The sequence below is a fragment of the Hypanus sabinus genome, chromosome 12 (genome assembly GCF_030144855.1).
Source record: "Hypanus sabinus isolate sHypSab1 chromosome 12, sHypSab1.hap1, whole genome shotgun sequence".
In the NCBI taxonomy this organism is placed as follows: domain Eukaryota; kingdom Metazoa; phylum Chordata; class Chondrichthyes; order Myliobatiformes; family Dasyatidae; genus Hypanus; species Hypanus sabinus.
Window position 1 is genome coordinate 28517535 of NC_082717.1, and position 17617 is coordinate 28535151.

The following is a 17617-nucleotide window of genomic DNA, read 5'->3' on the forward strand; positions in this document are numbered from 1 at the left end:
TTCCTCAAAGCCTTAATCAGAAGTTTATTTCAAACCAGGTCTCATGTATGTGCTTCAGATCTGTAAAATGTGATTGGTGGCTTGATTCAAGAAATTGCCCATTTTTTTCTCTCTGAGTGTCATGCTTAGGAGAGCAGAAGTAGTGTGTTTGAATATTTTTAAGGTGGAGGCAGATAAATCCTTGTTGAGCAAAGTATAAGTTGTGTGAAGACACAGATGTTGAACACAGAACGGGCACATGACACAAGAGATGTCAGACGGTGGAATCCAGAGCAACAATATGCTGAAGGAGTTCATTTATAAGTAGTTATAAGTGACTATCTTATTGTCAGAGTTTGAGTTTGTTTCTTTCCCGCAAATGGCTTCTTCCTTTCCAACCTACACAACTGAAATGCTTCATAATTTTAAAGATTTTTATCAGGTCACACTTACCGTGGAAAAACAAGGATAGTGTGTTAAATCCTGCATGATAATTCTTCTCTCTCAAGTCTGGTTTCATTCTTAGATATCTGTTCTCTAAATTGTCAGGTACATTTATGGGCTGATTCTTCCTGGTAAATGCAAGCAGTTTGGCAGTAACCAGCCTGAATTTACACAGGTAAATGGAAGCAAAAGAGAGCCAGTCACACAAATATCTGAACATGGAAGTCTCCAACTTAATGACGAACTTTGACAGTATATCTGATGTTGAACCCAGAACTACAAAGCCACTTATTCTGGTGGAGATTTTAAAACTGTTCTGGAAAAAGGCAGAAATAAAAATCAATAGTTTTAACACTATTTATGTTTGCAGCAATATTCTTAAATATTCAAATTTTAAAAAATAAATGGTATTTTCTCTCCTAGGCAAAGTCCAGTTCTATACCTCATCTATAATTTAGATATCAGTCTTTCAGGTAACAGGAGTGTATATGCTATTGGAAGGGTCATTAAAAGTTCAGCATAATATCCTTGCTTTTGTACTCTATTGAACATGAATCAATGTCAACGCATAAACCCACAGTTCAAATTGGATTTGTATTTGAACAAGCATTGTGGAAATTATCGAATTAAAATTTATTTGTAATGAATCCTTGCAAAAACTTTGAAAATGTTGAGGACTGGAGAATGGATATTTCTACTAAGGTTCTTAATAAGTCAATCCATCCTTAAAATGTACAAGTATACTATTTCAATTTTAGAATATTCAACTGTTTCTTAAAAAACTCCATTTATTCCTCAAAGCCTTAATCAGAAGTCTATTTCAAAACCAGGTCTCATGTATGTGCTTCAGATCTGTAAAATGTGATTGGTGGCTTGATCCTCTTCTAAATTTAAACCCAAGTTTATGTATGCTTCAGGGATTATAACTCTTTCTTGGAATATGATTTTGTAAACATTCTATGTTAATACGTAACCAAAATTGATGTGACTAAATAATGTGCTCATTGTTAAAGATTGAGGCACAGAATTAAACTCAAAGTAATTTTTGATAACACAGCTGAACATGTAGAAACATAGGCTAGTGAAGCAAACATTTTGATGCCGACATCATCTGAGGAAAAGATTTAAAATGTGCACCAAATGGACTTCTTCCAGCTTTCATGGTCAAGGTAGCTTTGGTCACATTTCTTGCACATTTGGTCTGAACAACAACTGAACCTCGTAACCATCAGCACAGATGCACCACAAAAAAAGGATCAGTCATGATTGAATGGCAGAGCAGATTTGATGGGCCAAATGGCCTAATTCTGCTCTTCTGTCTTATGGTCTTATGTCTGCATGTTTTTTGCATTGAGTTTCTGCCATGTAATTGGTTATTTAGATAATTGCATTACCATGCAGGTGTAAAGGTGTACTTAATAAAGTGGCCACTGAGTGTAGATGATGGGTAAGAATGAGTCTAGTATTGAGCCCTGGGTAACACCATAAGTCAAAGGCCTGCAGTCCAAGGAATAACCTTCCAGCATCACGCTCTGCTTCAACAATTAAGCAAATTCTGTATCTAATTAGCCAGCTCCCCTGCAGAACCTTATTAAAGGCCTTCCTGAAATCCATACAGATTATGTTTACCACACTGCCCTCATCGATCTTCTCAGTTATTTCTTCAAAAACTCCATTAAATTTCTGAGGCATGGTCTCCCATACACTATCCTTAATCAACCTGTCTTTCTATATGTTTGTATGACTTATCCCTCAAAATGCCTGCTGGTAACTTACCAATGTTAAAGCATACTGGTCTACAGTACCCAGATTTCTCGTAGTCATGGAGATATCAGCACATGTCTAACAGGTCCAAGCTGAACATGTGGTCCACTCAACTGGTCCAAATTCCCTGTGTCTGCCAAATATCTCTTTAAGCCCTCCCTCCATACATCCTTCCAAGTGTCTCTTCATGATTCTATTGTACCTGCCTCAACCATTACCCTGGCAGATCATTCCATATACTCACCATGTCTACATGAAAAATTGCCCCTCAAGCCCTTCTTAAATGTTTCCCCTCTAACCCTAAAACTATGCCTTCTTGTTTTGGACTCCTCTTTCCTGAGGAAAAGACTCATTGTCCAACTTATCTTTGCTTCCCTTTACTTTAAACTTCTCCATAAGATTAACTCTAATAGCTCTTTACAGCCCTGCTTTAATAAAGGCACAAGATTGGCCAACCAGACATCCAGTCATTGAGCATATTCTGAGAACGTATGATTTTTCAACTATTGAGTAAAGCTAACAGGGAGGGAAATAGAATTTGCTAATATCTGATATGCTATGCTCCTACCAAACAGCTGAACAGGCTCTTGGGTCAGTTTGGTGTACCCCACTATTATTTCCTTGTTCTTATGTTCTTATTGTGTATCAAACCATTTGACTGTAGAATGAGGAATATATAAGAAAGCTGTAAGTAGTAAGACCAATATTTATAACTGTAATGCCCTGGTTAAGATTTCTACTACTATGCTGTGAGCTATTTTTACTTTAACAGTTTTCTGCAAAAGCAGTGTGTCCAGTTAGTAAGAGTGTTTTGGCTTCGGCTAAAGGAGCCATTTTGTCCAACTTGGGAATGTTGTAATGTTCTGCCCAGTGAGAAGCTATGGAAGGGAAGATTCAAGAGAGCTGGATGGGATCAGATTTCTGAAGAACAGTAGTGTGATTTGGGGTCTGTTGGCAAAGGCTGCAGAGCAGAGCACAAGGGAAGATGCCTGCAAAATGCCGCTCAAAGGAGAGACAACATTGTAAAAAGAGCTAAGTGTAAATAGATGGTTCAAAGGAGAAGTGCCAATTATCCTGAGTTAGCCAGTTTGTCCGAAATGGTCTTCCAGGGAAGCTCTAACTGTGGCCATTGTCCTTCATGCAGAAAGTGAGTTCAGCATGTGAATAATCAAAGCAAAGCATCCTGACGGCTTAAGAAATGAGTTCCAATGTTTATGTGAACATATGGACTGGTTTAATTGTAATGGGCCATTTTAGTTTTCTTTATTGTTAGCTGTTTGTTAAAGTTGGAAGTATTGGTAAATATATTTCCTTCGTAATTTTTATGCCGGTGTACAATTTGTTATTTTTCGAGTGAATGATAACTTTGCCTGGGGCAGTATTTACACAGCATTCGCGACAATCAATGTTCCTCCCCAGGACGTTCCAACTTTCTTGTTTGGTCAAACCTAAATCCTACCAACCCTAAATGTGTGTTGCTTATGGAAGATGGCCTTCTCACCACTGAATCATGGGGCTGTTAGCAGAGTGAGCTAACGAGCCAGGTTTGTACATGAGCCCTGATTAGGGGGTTGTGTAACATACAAGACAAAATCAGCAGAAGCTGGAAATCAAAGTAATACTCACAAAATAGCAGGAGGAACTCAGCAGGCCAGGCAGCATTTATGGAAAAGAGTAAACAGTTGATGTTTTGGGCCAAGATGCTTCATCAGGACTGGGAAAGAAAGGGATGAGAAATCAGGGTAAGAAGTTGGGGGAGAGGAGAGGAAGAAGTACAAGATATTAGGTGATAGGTGAAACCGAGAGAGAGGAGGGGTGAAGAAAAGAGCTGGGAATTCGGTTGGTTAAAGAGATAAAGGTGAAAGAGATAAAGAGAAAGGGGGAATCTGATAGAAGAGGACAGAAGGCCATGGAAGAAAGAAAACAGGGAGGGTGGAGTGGGGGGAATTACTGGAAGTTTGAGTAATCGATGTCCCTGCCATCAAGTTGGGGACTCCCAGACAGAATATAAAGTGTTGTTCCTCAGTGTGGCCTCATTGCGCAGTAGGGGAGGCCATGGACTGACATGCTGGAATGGAAATGGGAAGTAAAATTGAAATGGGTGGCCACTGGGAGATTTTTCTGGCAGAGGTGCTCGGCAAAGCAGTCTCCCAATCTAAATTGGGTCTCACGGATATACGGAGGCCACACCCGGAGCACTGGATACAGTAGATGACCCCAACAGACTCACAAGTGAAGTGTCATCTCACCTAGAAGGTCTGTTTAGGGCTCTGAATAGCAGTGAGAGAGGAGGTATAAGGGCAATGTGGCACATTCCACTTGCAAGGAAAAGTACCAGGAGGAAGATCAGTGGGGAGGGACAAACGGAGAAAGGAGTCATATAGAAACATAGAAAACCCACAGTGCAATACAGGCCCTTCGGCCCACAAAGCTGTGCTGAACGTGTCCTTACCTTAGAACCACCTAGGCTTTCTCATAGCCCTCTATTTTACTATGCTCTATGCATCCATCCAGGAGTCTCTTAAAAGACCCTATCATTTCCACCTCCACCGCTGCTGCCGGAAGCCCATTCCATGCACTCACCACTCTCTGCGTAAAAAAACTTACCCCTGACATCTCCTCTGTACCTACTTCCAAGCACCTTAAAATTATGCCCTCTCGTGTTAGCCATTTCAGCCCTGGGAAAAAGACTCTGACTATCCACACCACCAATGTCTCTCATTACCTTGTACACCTCTATCAGGTCACCTCTCATCCTCCATCACTCCAAGGAGAAAAGACCGAGTTCACTCAATGTGTAGGGAGCAATCCCTGTGGAAAGCAGGAAGTGGGTGAGGTATAGATGTGCTTGATGGTGGGATCTCATTGGTGATGGCAGAAGATTCAAAGAATTAAGTGCAGGATGTAGAGGCTGGTGGGGTGGTAAGTGAGGACAAGAAGAACCCTATCCCTGGTGGGGTGGTGGGTGGATGGGGTGAGAGCAGACATGCATGAAATGGAAGAGATATTGGTGATGGCAGTGTTGATGGTGAAGGGAGGAAAGTCCCTTTCTTTGAAGAAGGAGGACATCTCATTAGTTCTGAAATAAAAAGCCTTATCTAGAGAGCAGATGCAGTGGAGGTAGAGAAACTGAGAAGATGGCATTTTTACAAGTAACAGAGAGGGAAGAGATATAGTCCAGGTAGCTGTGAGAATCAGTGGGTGTACAAAAGATATCAGTGGATAAACTTTCTCCAGAGATAGAGACAGAGAGATTGAGAAAGGGGAGGGATATGTTAGAAATGGACCAGGTAAATTTGAGGGCAGGGTGAAAGTTGAAGGCAAAGTTGGTGAGCTCAGCATGGGGGCAGAAAGCAGCACCAATGCAGTTGTTGATGTAGCGTAGGAAAATCTGAGGAGTGACACCAGTGTGGACTTGGAACACAGACTGTTCCACACAGCTACCAAAAAGACAGGCAGAGCTGGAACCCATGCAAGTGCCCATGGCTTTGAAAGAAGTGGGGAAGCCAAAGCTGAAATTATTGAGAATGAACACTAATTCCACCAGATGGACCAGATTAATGCTAACATTGCATTTGTCTTCCTCACCACCAATTCAATGGGTAATTAAACTTCAGGGAATCCTGCATGAGAACTCCCAAGTCCCTTTGTACCTTAGATTTTTGAATTATCTCTCCATTTGGAAAATAGTCTTTAATTTTATTTCTTCAACCAAAGTGCATGACCATACACCTCCCAACACTATATTCCACATGCCACTTCTTTCCTTATTCTCCTAATCTCTCTAAGTCATTCTGTAGCCTTTCTGCTTCATCAAAATGACCTGCCCCTCCACCTATCTTCGAATTGTCTGCAAACTTGGCACAAAGCCATCGATTCCATCATTCAGATCATTGGCAGATAATGTGAAAAGAAATGGTTCAAACACAGACCCTTGAGGAACACCACAGTCACTGGTAGCCAATCCAAAAAGGATTCCTTTATTCCCATACTTTGCCTCATGCCAATCAGCAAATGCTCTATCCATGCTTGCATGTTTCCTGTAATGCTATGGGCTCTTAACTTGTTAAGCTGCCTCATGAGTGGCACCTTGTCAAAAGCCTTCTGAAAATCTAAGTACACAACATCCACCTACTCTCCTTAGTGTTTCCTACATGTTATTTCTTCAAAATATTCCAGCAAGATTTGCCAGGCCAGATTTTCCTTTAAGGAAACCATGCTGACTTTGGCCTATTTTATCATGTGCCTGCAAATATCTCAAAACCATATCCTTATCAATCAACTCCAACATCTTCCCAATCACTGTGGTCGGACTAACTGGCCTATAATTTCCTTTCTTTGCCTCTCACCCTTCTTGAAGAGTGGAGTGACATTTGCAATTTTCCTGTCCTCCAGAAACATGTCAGAATCCATTGATTCTTGAGATAACACGACTAATCCCTCCACAGTTTCATCGGCTATCTCTTTCGGAACCCTGCAGTGTCAACCATCTGGTCCAGTTTGCTTATCTACCTTCAGACTCTTTAGTTTCTCAAGCACGTTCTCCCTAGTAAGCACTCACTTCTGCCCCTCTGACAATTTTGACCTTCTGGCATACAGCTAGTGTCCTCCACAGTGATGACTGACACAAAATACTTATTCAGTTTCTCGGTCATTTCTTTGTCACCCATTATTCCTTTTCCACCATCATTTTCCAGCTGTCTAATATCTACTGTCACTTCTCATTTACACTTTATGTATCTGAAGAAACTTCTGGTATCCCCTTTAATATTATTGGTTGGCTTAGTTTTGTATTCCATATTTTCCTTCATTATGACTTTTTTGGTTGACTTCTGTTGATTCTTAAAAGCTTTTCAATCCTCTGACTTATTGCTCTATTACATGCCCTCTCTTTGGTCCTCTGTAAACCCCTCTACTCCACCGTAATACTGATACATCTGGTTTTCACTGCTCTTATCTCATATAATTATCACTGGCCCAAAAGGCTGTTATCATTGTAGTTCTTTCACTCTACCTACAATGATTCTACACCTTCTTATCATATGTCAGCATTTTCAAAAGATTTGAATTAATTTTTACCAATAGAGCCACCCCACCCCATCTGCCTACCAGCCTATCCTTTTGATACAATATGTATCCTTGGACATTACGCTTCTAGCTATAATCTTCTTTCAGCCACGATTCAGTGATGCGCACAACATACATGCCAATCAGTAACTGTGCTACAGGTTCAATTACCTTATTCAATGTACTGCACACATTTAGATATGACACCTTCAGTCCTGTATTCATCACCCTTTTTGATTTTGTCCCCCTTTTCCATCGCGACATCCTACTAAGTGCAATATTGCCCTATTATCAGCCTCTCCTTGCTAGCATCTGACAACACACTGCCTTTGTGAACCAACTAGTCCATTATCAGCCCTCTGTAACAAAACACATTGATGAAGGTAGAGCAGTGTATATGGATTTCATTAAGGCATTTGTTAAGGTTCCCAATGCAAGGCTCTTTCAGAAAGTAAGGAGGCATGGGATCCAGGGAGACCTTGCTTTGTGGATCCAGAACTGGCTTGCCCACAGAAGGCAAAGGGTGGTTGTAGATGGTTTGTATTCTGCATGAAGGTCAGTGACCAGTGGTGTTCTTCAGGGATCTGTTCTGGGACCCCCTCCTCTGTGATTTTTACAAATGACCTGGATGAAGAAGTAGAAAGGTGGGTTAGTAAGTTTGTTGATGACACAAATGTGGGGGGTGTTGTGGATAGTCTGGAAGGTTGTCAGAGGTTAGAGTGGGACATTAATAGGATGCAAAACTGGGCTGAGAAATGACAGATGGAGTTCAACCCAAATAAGTGTGTGAAGTGGTTCATTTTAGTAGGTCAAAGTTGAAAACAGAATATAATATTAATGATAAGACTTTTGGCTGTGTGGAGGATCTGATAAATCTTGGGGTCTGTGTCCAAAGGACATTCAAAGCTGCTGCGCAGGTTGACAGTGTTGTTAAGAAGGCGTATGGCATGTAGGCATTTATCAACTGTAGGATTGAGCTCAAGAGCCGTGAGGTAATGTTACAGCCAAATAAGACATTGTTCAGACCCCACTTGGAATACTGTGTTTAGTTCTGGTCACCTCACTACAGGAAGGATGTGGAAACTATAGAGACAGTGCAGAGGAGATTTACAAGGATGTTGCCTGGATTGGAAAACTTCTGAGAATATGTTGAGGGAACTTGGTCTTTTCTCTTTGGAGTGATAAAGGATGAAAGGTGAACTGATAGAGGTGTATATGATGAGGTGCATTGATCATGGGGATAGCCAGAGGCTTTTTCCCAGGGATGAAATGGCTAACATGAGGGGGCATAGTTTTAAGGTGTTTGGAAATAGGTACAGAAGGGATATCAGGGGTAAGTTTTTCACACAGAGAGTGGTGGGCATGTGGAATGCACTGCTGCTGGCAGTGGTGGAAGTGGATACAATAGGGTCCTTTAAGACCCTCCTAGGTACATGGAGCTTAGAAAAATGGAGGGCTTATGCACTAGAGATATTCTAGGCAGTTTCATGGTCGACACACCATTGTGGGCTGAAGGGCCTGTAATGTGCTGTAAATTTCTATGCTCTATGTTCTATCACTCTGGTTCCCACCCTTGCTTGGAACTCTGTGGTTTCTCATGAAATAATCCCAAAGTGTAAAACCACAGTTTAAATTGAATTTGCATTTGAACAAGCATTGTGGAAATTTGCAGATTAAAAACTTATTTGTGATGAATCCTTGTAAAATCTTTGAAAACGTGAGGAATGGATAGTGGAACTTTTGACGAGTATAATATTTCAATTTTGCAATATTCAACTGTTTATTAAAGAATTCCAAACCTTTATTCTTCAAAGCCTTCATCAGAAGTCTGTTTCAAACCAGATCTCATGTATGTGCTTCAGATTTGTAAAATGTGATTTGATCCTATGGTTTTATTCTAAATTTAAACCAAAGTTTATGTATGCTTTAGGGTTCATAACTCAGTCTTGGAATCTGATTTTGTGATCATTCTACCTTAATATTTAACTACAATTTATGAGAATCAACAATATGAATCAAATCAACATTATTAAAGATAAAGTTACAGCAATATAGTTCAATATAATTTTTGATAATGCAGCTGAACACACACAAACATTGGCTGGTGAAGCAAACATTTTGATGCTTAAGTGAAGAGGTTTAAAATATGCATCAACAAGACTTCTAACAACGGCCATCTTCAAAGTCACTTTGATCACATTTCTTGCTCATTCTGATGTTTGGTTGACAGGACTTGAATATAAAAACAAGGTTGTGCTGTTTAGGCTTGTTTAGGCACTGGTGAGGCCTCAGTTGAAGTACTGTAAGCAGGTTTGGGCCCCTGATCTAAGAAAAGATGTGCTGACACTAGAAAGGGTTCAAAGGGGTATAATTCTGGGATTTTCATATGAGGAGCTCTGGATCTGAGCTCAATGGAATTCTGAAGAATGGGGGGCAGGTGGTGTGGTGGGGAATCTCACTGAAACTATTAAAAAGAAAAAGGCCTCAATAGGGTAAATGTGGAGAGGATGTTTCTTACGGTGGGTGAGTCCAGGACCAGAGGATGCAGCCTCAGAATAGTGGTATGTCCATTTAGAATGGAGGTGAGGAGGCAGCCAACCTCAAAAGACTGCCTTTATTCCAACTCTTTGCCTCTTGCTCATCAGCTACTGCTTTATACATGATAGTATCTTTCCTATCCCTCAATGCAACTTCTCCAGCATCATTTTCCAGCAGTCTGATATCCACTTTCACCTCTCTTTTACAATTTATGTATCTGATGAAACTTTTGGTATCCTCTTTAATATTATTGGCCAGCTTACTTGTGCATTCTATCTTTTCCTTCCTCATGTCTTTTTTACTTACCTTCTTTTGGTTTTTAAAAGCTTCCCAATCCTCTGACCTCCAAGTAATTTTTGCTCTATTTTATGTCCTCTCTTTGTCTTTTATATTGACATTGACTTCCCTTGTTAGCCATGGTTGTGTCATCTTGCCTTTAGAATACTTGTTCCTCTTTGAGATGTATATATCCTGTGCCTTCTGAACTGCTTCCAGAAATTCCAGCCATTGCTGTGTTGTCATCATCCCTGCCAGTGTTCTTTTCCAATCTATTTAGGCTAACTCCTCTCTTATGCCTCTGTAATTCCCTTTATTCCATTGTAAAACAGATATGTCTGACTTCAGCCTCTCCTCAAATTTCAAGGTGAATTCGATCAGATTATGATCATTTACTCCTAAGTGTTTTTTTTTCCCTTAAGCTCTCTAATCAAATCTGGGTCATTGCACTACACCCTACCCAGAATAGCTGTTCCCAGTGGATTCAAACATTAACTGCTCTAAAAAGCCATCTCATAGCCATTCTGGAAATTTCCCCTCTTGGGACAGCACCAACCTGATTTTCCCAAACTACCAGCATATTGAAACCCCAATGACTATTGTAACGTTGCCCAATAGGCATGCATTTTCTAGCTCCCATTGTAATTTGCAGACCACATCCTTACTACACATTGGGGATCCATATATAAATCATGTCAGCATCTTTTTACCCTTGCAGTTCCTTAATTCCACCCACAATGATTCAACATCTTCCAACCCAGGTCACCTCTTTCTAATAATTTGATTTCATTTTTTACCATCAGTGCCACATTGCTTCCTCTGCCCTCTTGCCTATCCTTTCTATACACTGTGTATCCTTGGACATTAAGCGCCCCCCTGTAATCTTTCAGCTATGCTTCAGTGATGCCCATGGCATCATACATGCCAATCCGTAACTGTGCTACAAGTTCATCTACTTTACCTGACAGGGGCAAGGGACAGGAAGGGACAGAACCACCCGAGAGGTAATGGCAACAGCCTGGCTTACCCGACAGGGGCAAGGGACAGGAAGGGACAGAACCACCCGAGGGGTGACAGTGACAGCCTGGCTTACCCAACAGAGACGAGGAAACAGAAGGGAGCTAGGTCCAGGGTGAGCAGCAGGACTCCCGTGATACACTGGTAAATTGGGAAAGACAACCGACAGCATGACAGTATGGGCAAGGCGAATAAGGCAGACCAGTGGGATCAGTGCACACAAGAGAAGTGGGGAAGAAGACCAACTGGACAGAACAGATGCAGAGCAAGCTGTCAACCAGGGCAGAACCAGATCTGGAGCAGGCAGACCAGGTGCCAAGCAGGATTCAGAGCTGGTTAAACCAGCTTCAAAGCATGATCATGATACCAACACCCAACTAGGCTCAGTCCCTGAGCCCCTTATAAACACCTGCTCCCTAATAAGCGACAGGTGTACCTCCTTAAGCCAAGATGATCCAATGGCTCCGGGTGACAGGAGGGCTGGCTGCAAGGCCTGGAGTCCAGAGTCTGCAGACCAGAGCAGGACCCAGAAGGCGGGCTCCGGACTGGACCCTAATAAAGACATAGGAGCAGAATTAGGCCATTTAGACCATTGAGTCAACTCCAAACATTTTTTCACAGAGAAACTGCTGTGAAGCTCTGACTTTTCAATCTTGATTGTGGACCTGATTGAAAATGTAGCTCTCTTTACATACTCCTGCTCAGTGAATGGTTGCAGTGCAAATCAATGCTAACATTGCATTGCCTACCTCACCACAGATTCAAGCTGCAAATTAACCTTCAGGAAATCCTGCACGAGGACTTTTAAGTCCAGTTGCACTTCAGATTTTGAATTTTCTCTCCATTTAGAAAATAGTTTATGCTTTTACGGTACTTCTTCTAGCAAAGTGCATGATCATACACTTCTCAACACTATATTCCATCTGGCACTTCTTTTCCCATTCTCCTAATCTGTCTAAGTCTTTCTGTAGCCTCTTTACTTCTTCAATGCTACATGTTCCTCCACCTACCTTTGTATTATCTGCAAATCTGGCCATAAAGCCATCAATTCCGTCATCAAAATCATTGACATTTAACATAAAAAGAAGCATTCCAACACAGACCCATGTGAAATACCAGTAGTCACTGGCAACCAATCCAAAAAAGATCCCTTTATTCCTACACTTTGCCTCCTGTCAATCAGCCAGTGCTCTATTCATGCTAATATCTTTTCTAAAATATCATGGGCTCTTAACTTATTAAACAGCTTTCAAACTCTTTTGTTCATGAACCAATCCCAATGCATAAAGCTCAGTTAAAAATTGAACTTGCATTTGCACAAGCATTGTGAAATTTAACAGATTAAACATTTGTTTGTAATGAACTCTTGTAGAATCTTTGATAATGTAAAGAAAGGAAAGTGGAATTTTTGATGTAAGTTTATTATAAATCAATCCATTCTTTTAATACACAAGTATACTATTTCAATTTTACAATATTCAACTGTTTCTTAAAGGACTCCAAACTTTTCTTTTTATCTTCAAATCTCTATCAGAACTTTTGTTTCAACCCAGATCTCATGTATGTGCTTCAGATCTATAAAAGGTTAATGTGTGGCTTGATTCTAGCTTTACCTCCACGGAGAACTATGGTTCCATTCATAGCTCATTCTTGGAATATGATTTTGTAATCATTCTATGTTAATATGTAACTAAGCTTTATGGGAATAAACAATACATCCATTATTCAAGATTAAGATACAGAAAGATAGTTCAACGTAAGCTGAACACATACAAGCACGGGCTAGTGAAGCAAACATTTTGATGCTTAGATCAACTGAGGGATAGGTTTAAAATATGCACCAACTAACCAACTAGAACATCCAAACTGATTGCTTTATGCTGAATATTACAAATTTCAAACATTTTCCCACTGTAATATCTGAGCGTATGTTGAATGTCTGTTGAAAAAGCACATTACACACCACATGGAGAGGTTTCAATTTAGAAATATAATACTTTATGTTATATGCAGAGGCTTTGGCTCACTTGGAGCCACCACATTTCTTATCATGGAGTCTTATATACAGCACAGAAACAGACTCTTCAGTCAACCAGAATACGATATATTATTGCTGAGTTATATGACAGGAAATATGTTGTCTTAAGCAGCATACAGTTCAAAGACAAAAAATTACAATGAATTACAGTTCTGTTCAGATCCCATTTAGAACCACACATGTCCTTTCATGCTGCTGGGATCCAAACAGGCTTGACAATATATTTCAAATGTGTTCCTTGTTCTGGATTCTCTCTCCACCAGTTTTGTTCCATTTGTCATCACTGATGAGGCAAGGAGAGCAAGACCAGATTGTTGTCCAAACCTGATGCTTCGCCTAAACTCACTCTTGAGGTAAGACCTGATGTATTGGTTGTTTGCCTTATGAGTTTTTTTTTTAAATCAAGGTGAATTCTGGCCTTAGCCAGCCTTGTGCTGAGATGGGCCAGATATAGATTGCACCAGTTCTGGAGAGTCAGTTAGTGATTACAAAGTTCTCTAAGCTTTTTGCTCTGAAGCAGAAAATGATGCTACTTCAGCATTGTTTAATTAACTACTTCTTAACCCCCAAAATGGTTCAATGCTTTAAAATTTCACTTTATTTTGGGGGCTATGCATTTGGAAAATAAATTGCCTAATATGTTTTCAGTACTTTATTCTGATTATTTAGTTTACAAATTTACGTGTATGTTGTAGCTGTCTCACAACCATAATGACAATCTGCCTCTTGGCTGCTTTATAGCTTGCTACCAAAACCTTAAAAAATAATAGTGTCTGGATGTGCAAAGCTGATAGAAACTGATCCACACAGACTCAAGGCTGTAATTGCTGCCAAAGGCACATTTACTAAATACTGACTTGAAGGGGGTGAATACTTTTGCAATAATGATTTTGTGTTTTATATTTGTAATTAATTTGTAGAGATTTGTTTTCACCTGGACACGAAAGAGTATTTTTCTGTTGATCAGTGTCAATGAAAGCCAAATTAAATCCACTGTGATTCAATGTTGTAAAACAATAAAACATGAAAGCTTCCAAGAAGGGTGAATACTTTTTATAGACACTGTAGGTTGTAGAATCAGTTCAGAGTTGTGGTGAGTGAAGTCATTCATGCTGGTTCAGGAGCTTGATGATTGTTGGGTAATAACTGGTCCTGAGCCTGGTGGTGTGGGATCTAAGGTTACTGCACCACCTTCTCGATGGTACTGGCAAGAAGTGAGCATGGCCTGGATGGTGAAGGTCCTTGATGAAGGTTGAGACAGTGTTCAATGTAAATGTGCTCACTAGTGAAGATTGGGCTGTATGCAAACTTCCTGAAAAATTTTCCAATCTTACGCATTGGTGTTTCCCTATCAGGCTGTGATGCTCTCCACTATGCGGCTACAGAAGTTTGTCAAAGGTTTTGGTAACATGCCAAGTTTACACAAACTTCTACGGAAGAAAAGGCACCATCTTACCTTCTTAGTAGTGTCACCTACCTGCTAGTCTCAGAATAGATCCTCTGATAAAGCCAAGGAATTTAAAGCTACTGACTCTCACCCTTCTGATCCCCTGATGATGGCTGGTTCATGGACATCTGGCTTCTTCTTTCTGTAGTCAATAATCAGCTCTTTGGTATTGCTAATGTTCAGTGAGAGGTTATTGCTGTGGCATCATTCAACCAAATGTTCAATCTTCCTCCTATTTTCCAACTTGCCACCATCTTTAATTTGGCCAACAACAGTGGTGTTATCAGCAAACTTAAATACTGCATTTGAGCTGTATTCCGCCACAGTAAGTATCAAGTTAGTAGAGCAAGGATCTAAGCACACCAAAGACTATGAGACATAGGAGCAGAATAAGGCCATTTGGCCCATTGAGTCTGCTCTGCCATTCAATCATGCCTGATCCTTTACTCGTGGTGCATCCATGCTGATGGTGAGTGGGGAAGTGATATTATGACTAAAGAGAGGAAACTGAGGATCATGTTACACAGGGAAATATCATGGCCCTGGGCCTGAAGATTAGTGATATGTTTCTGGATTGTCAGCTGCGGCTAGACACTGAACTTGTAATAATCAGTGGGTTGTTTGAATTTGTTGTGTTGCCTGCACTAGATTGTACAGGTGCAGCAGGTTAATTGTTCATGCTGACCCATAACTGGTGCTGTTGAATTTAATATTAAGCTCCCACCAACTTTCAGACTCAGAAAAGAGGGAACCTCCACTGAGCGTGTAATGATGAAAATTAAACATGAAAATTGACTTGAAAGCCTGCAACTGTTTTTATTTGGGTGATTTTACAAAATAGTATCAAGCAGTGTTTGGAATAAATAGAGGTACACAGTTAGAGTATGGGTATGTGTTATGGTCCAGTCCGGAGCCTGTATTCCGGGTCTTGATCCGGTCCGCAGACTCCGGACTCCGGGTCTTGTAGCCATCCCTCCTTTCACCCTGAAGCCCAAATAGGGTCATCTTGGCTTAAGGAGGCGCACCTGATGCTGATTGGCTGGCAGGTGTATATAAGGGACTGGGATTGAATCTAGTTGGGGGTTGTTGTCTTTGCTCTTGCTATTTTGACCTGTTTGTGTAGGTTGCCCTATTTATCCTGTTCTGATCTGTTCATCATGTTTGCCTGGTTTGGAGTTCCTACTGTTAATCAACTAGTTCTGTAAGTCTGTTCTTGTAGTCACTCTGGACTGAGCTCCCTTCTGATCCTTTGATTCTGTTGGGTGAGCCTGGCTGGACTGCTGTTGCCTGGTGGAGGACTCTACTCTTCCTGACCCCTTGCTTCTGATGGGTTGTACCCTGCACCTGCCCAGGAGTTATGTGGCCTGCCCAGGGGGCTATCCTCCCAGCATTCCTTGTCCTATAGACCCATCCTCTAGCCTAGCTGAAATCTGGCCTAGCCATGAACTCCAGGATCCTGCCTTGCCTGAACTATTTCTGAACCCCAGGATCACCTTGAATGCCATATCCCTCATGCATGCCATGGTCTCCCCATCTTGTTCTATCCTTTAGTTGTTCCTGTCCTGCCCCTAGTACTTCAGTACCTGCGTCCTGCATTTGGGTCCAGTCCCATGTTCCCTTGTGACAGTATGTGGTCAAATGCATGAGATGTTAGACAGGAGAATATTCTAAATGCTAGTGGAACACAGCAGGCCAGGCAGCATCTATAAGGAGAAGCACTGTTGACATTTTGGGCTGAGACCCTTTGTCAGGACCTGATAAATAAAAGATCCAGATGGTGTCTGGCCACTGAACTATTGTATTGCAGCTGATTTTATCTAAAATTGTGATGGATTTGTGGTTTGGCATTCCATTGTGTCTACACTGCATTACTCAACAAAAAAAACTTCAATTCCTACAAAATAATGGATTTAATTATCAGGGCCAAACTTTTGTCTGATGTCAACCTCCTACTTTTATCTTATTTTGCCAAAAATTCTTGCAACAAATTAAGCATATTATTGATGTTAACACATTGATCTCATATAGGGAAAGATTGTAGTTAGAAGCAAGGGTCCTGCCAATAAAGTCATCAGAAGACAATTTTTGAATGATATTACAGAATGTCAATATCTAGTTTAAGTTTCAAAAGTTCAAAGTAACTTCACTATCAAAGTACATGAATGTCACCATATAACCCTGAGATTCATTTCCTTACAGATGTACTCAATAAATCCAGAATAGAATAATAAACAGAATAGAATCATTGCAAGACTAGACCAATGTAGGCATTCAACCAATGTGCAAAAGACAATAAACTACAAATACAAAAAGAAAGAAATAGTAATAATGAATAAACAATAAATATTTAGCTGTTCACTCCCAGAGCAGATAGAATTACATAAACCACTCTCTACCACAACTGCTGAGGATATGCAAATGAAATTAAATGATATATGCTCATACCTTTTCTGTTCTAAAAAGCTTCCCTAAATATTCTCTCTGCTAATTCCACTGCCTTTACCTCTAATAACAAGTGTGGGGAGCTCACAGATATCTTTGTTACTGACCTTGTGGGCATCTAGCCAGTTCCTTCAGTGTCCCACCCTCCCACTCCCTTAGTCTACCAACAAACTTATGATTCTCATTGCCTTAGCATGAACTGACTTTCTTTTTAATGCTCCACATGCTCTTTTCAAGGTCACCTTGTGAAAAACACGTACTGCTGCTGTTTTCTCTATTTTTTCCTTCAGCAGTTGCAAAGAATCTCAGTTAACTAACTTTCACTCCTGTTTTATGGAATCTGTGGTGGCTGATGAGGTTGATGTGGGATTTGCAGACTTTCCACAGACGGGGCAAGTGGCAGCCAGCAGGGCAGGCAGGGGTTAGGTTTGAGAGATGTAATCCTTTCACTCCTTAAGCAAGGTCTTTCTGTGTTCTTGATACATGTCCATGAGGTACTTAATGTTATCTCACATGTTGCATCTTAATTTGGGCAGTAATGGCCAAATCCCAGGATTCAATGGTCGCTATATCTTAAATAAACTGCTGACATCCACATTTTACTT

General features: G+C 40.7%; 1 protein-coding gene and 1 long non-coding RNA gene across 2 annotated transcripts in view; one reads left to right on the forward strand and one right to left on the reverse strand.

Moving 5' to 3' along the window:
* Positions 1–708: 708 nt before the first annotated feature.
* LOC132402464 (uncharacterized) lies at positions 709–12173 on the reverse strand. The gene is made up of 3 exons (XR_009514910.1): positions 12096–12173; positions 11522–11637; positions 709–739 (listed from the first exon to the last, which is right to left on the reverse strand). It is a non-coding gene; the product is annotated as an uncharacterized LOC132402464 (long non-coding RNA).
* An 868-nt stretch (positions 12174–13041) lies between these two features.
* LOC132402725 (lutropin-choriogonadotropic hormone receptor-like) overlaps positions 13042–17617 on the forward strand; it is a 223806-nt gene continuing 219230 nt past the window's right edge. Inside the window, exon 1 of the mRNA XM_059985690.1 lies at positions 13042–13476. Coding sequence (XP_059841673.1) covers positions 13451–13476 — 26 coding nt within the window. The 5' untranslated portion in view covers positions 13042–13450. The remainder of the gene's footprint in view (positions 13477–17617) is intronic.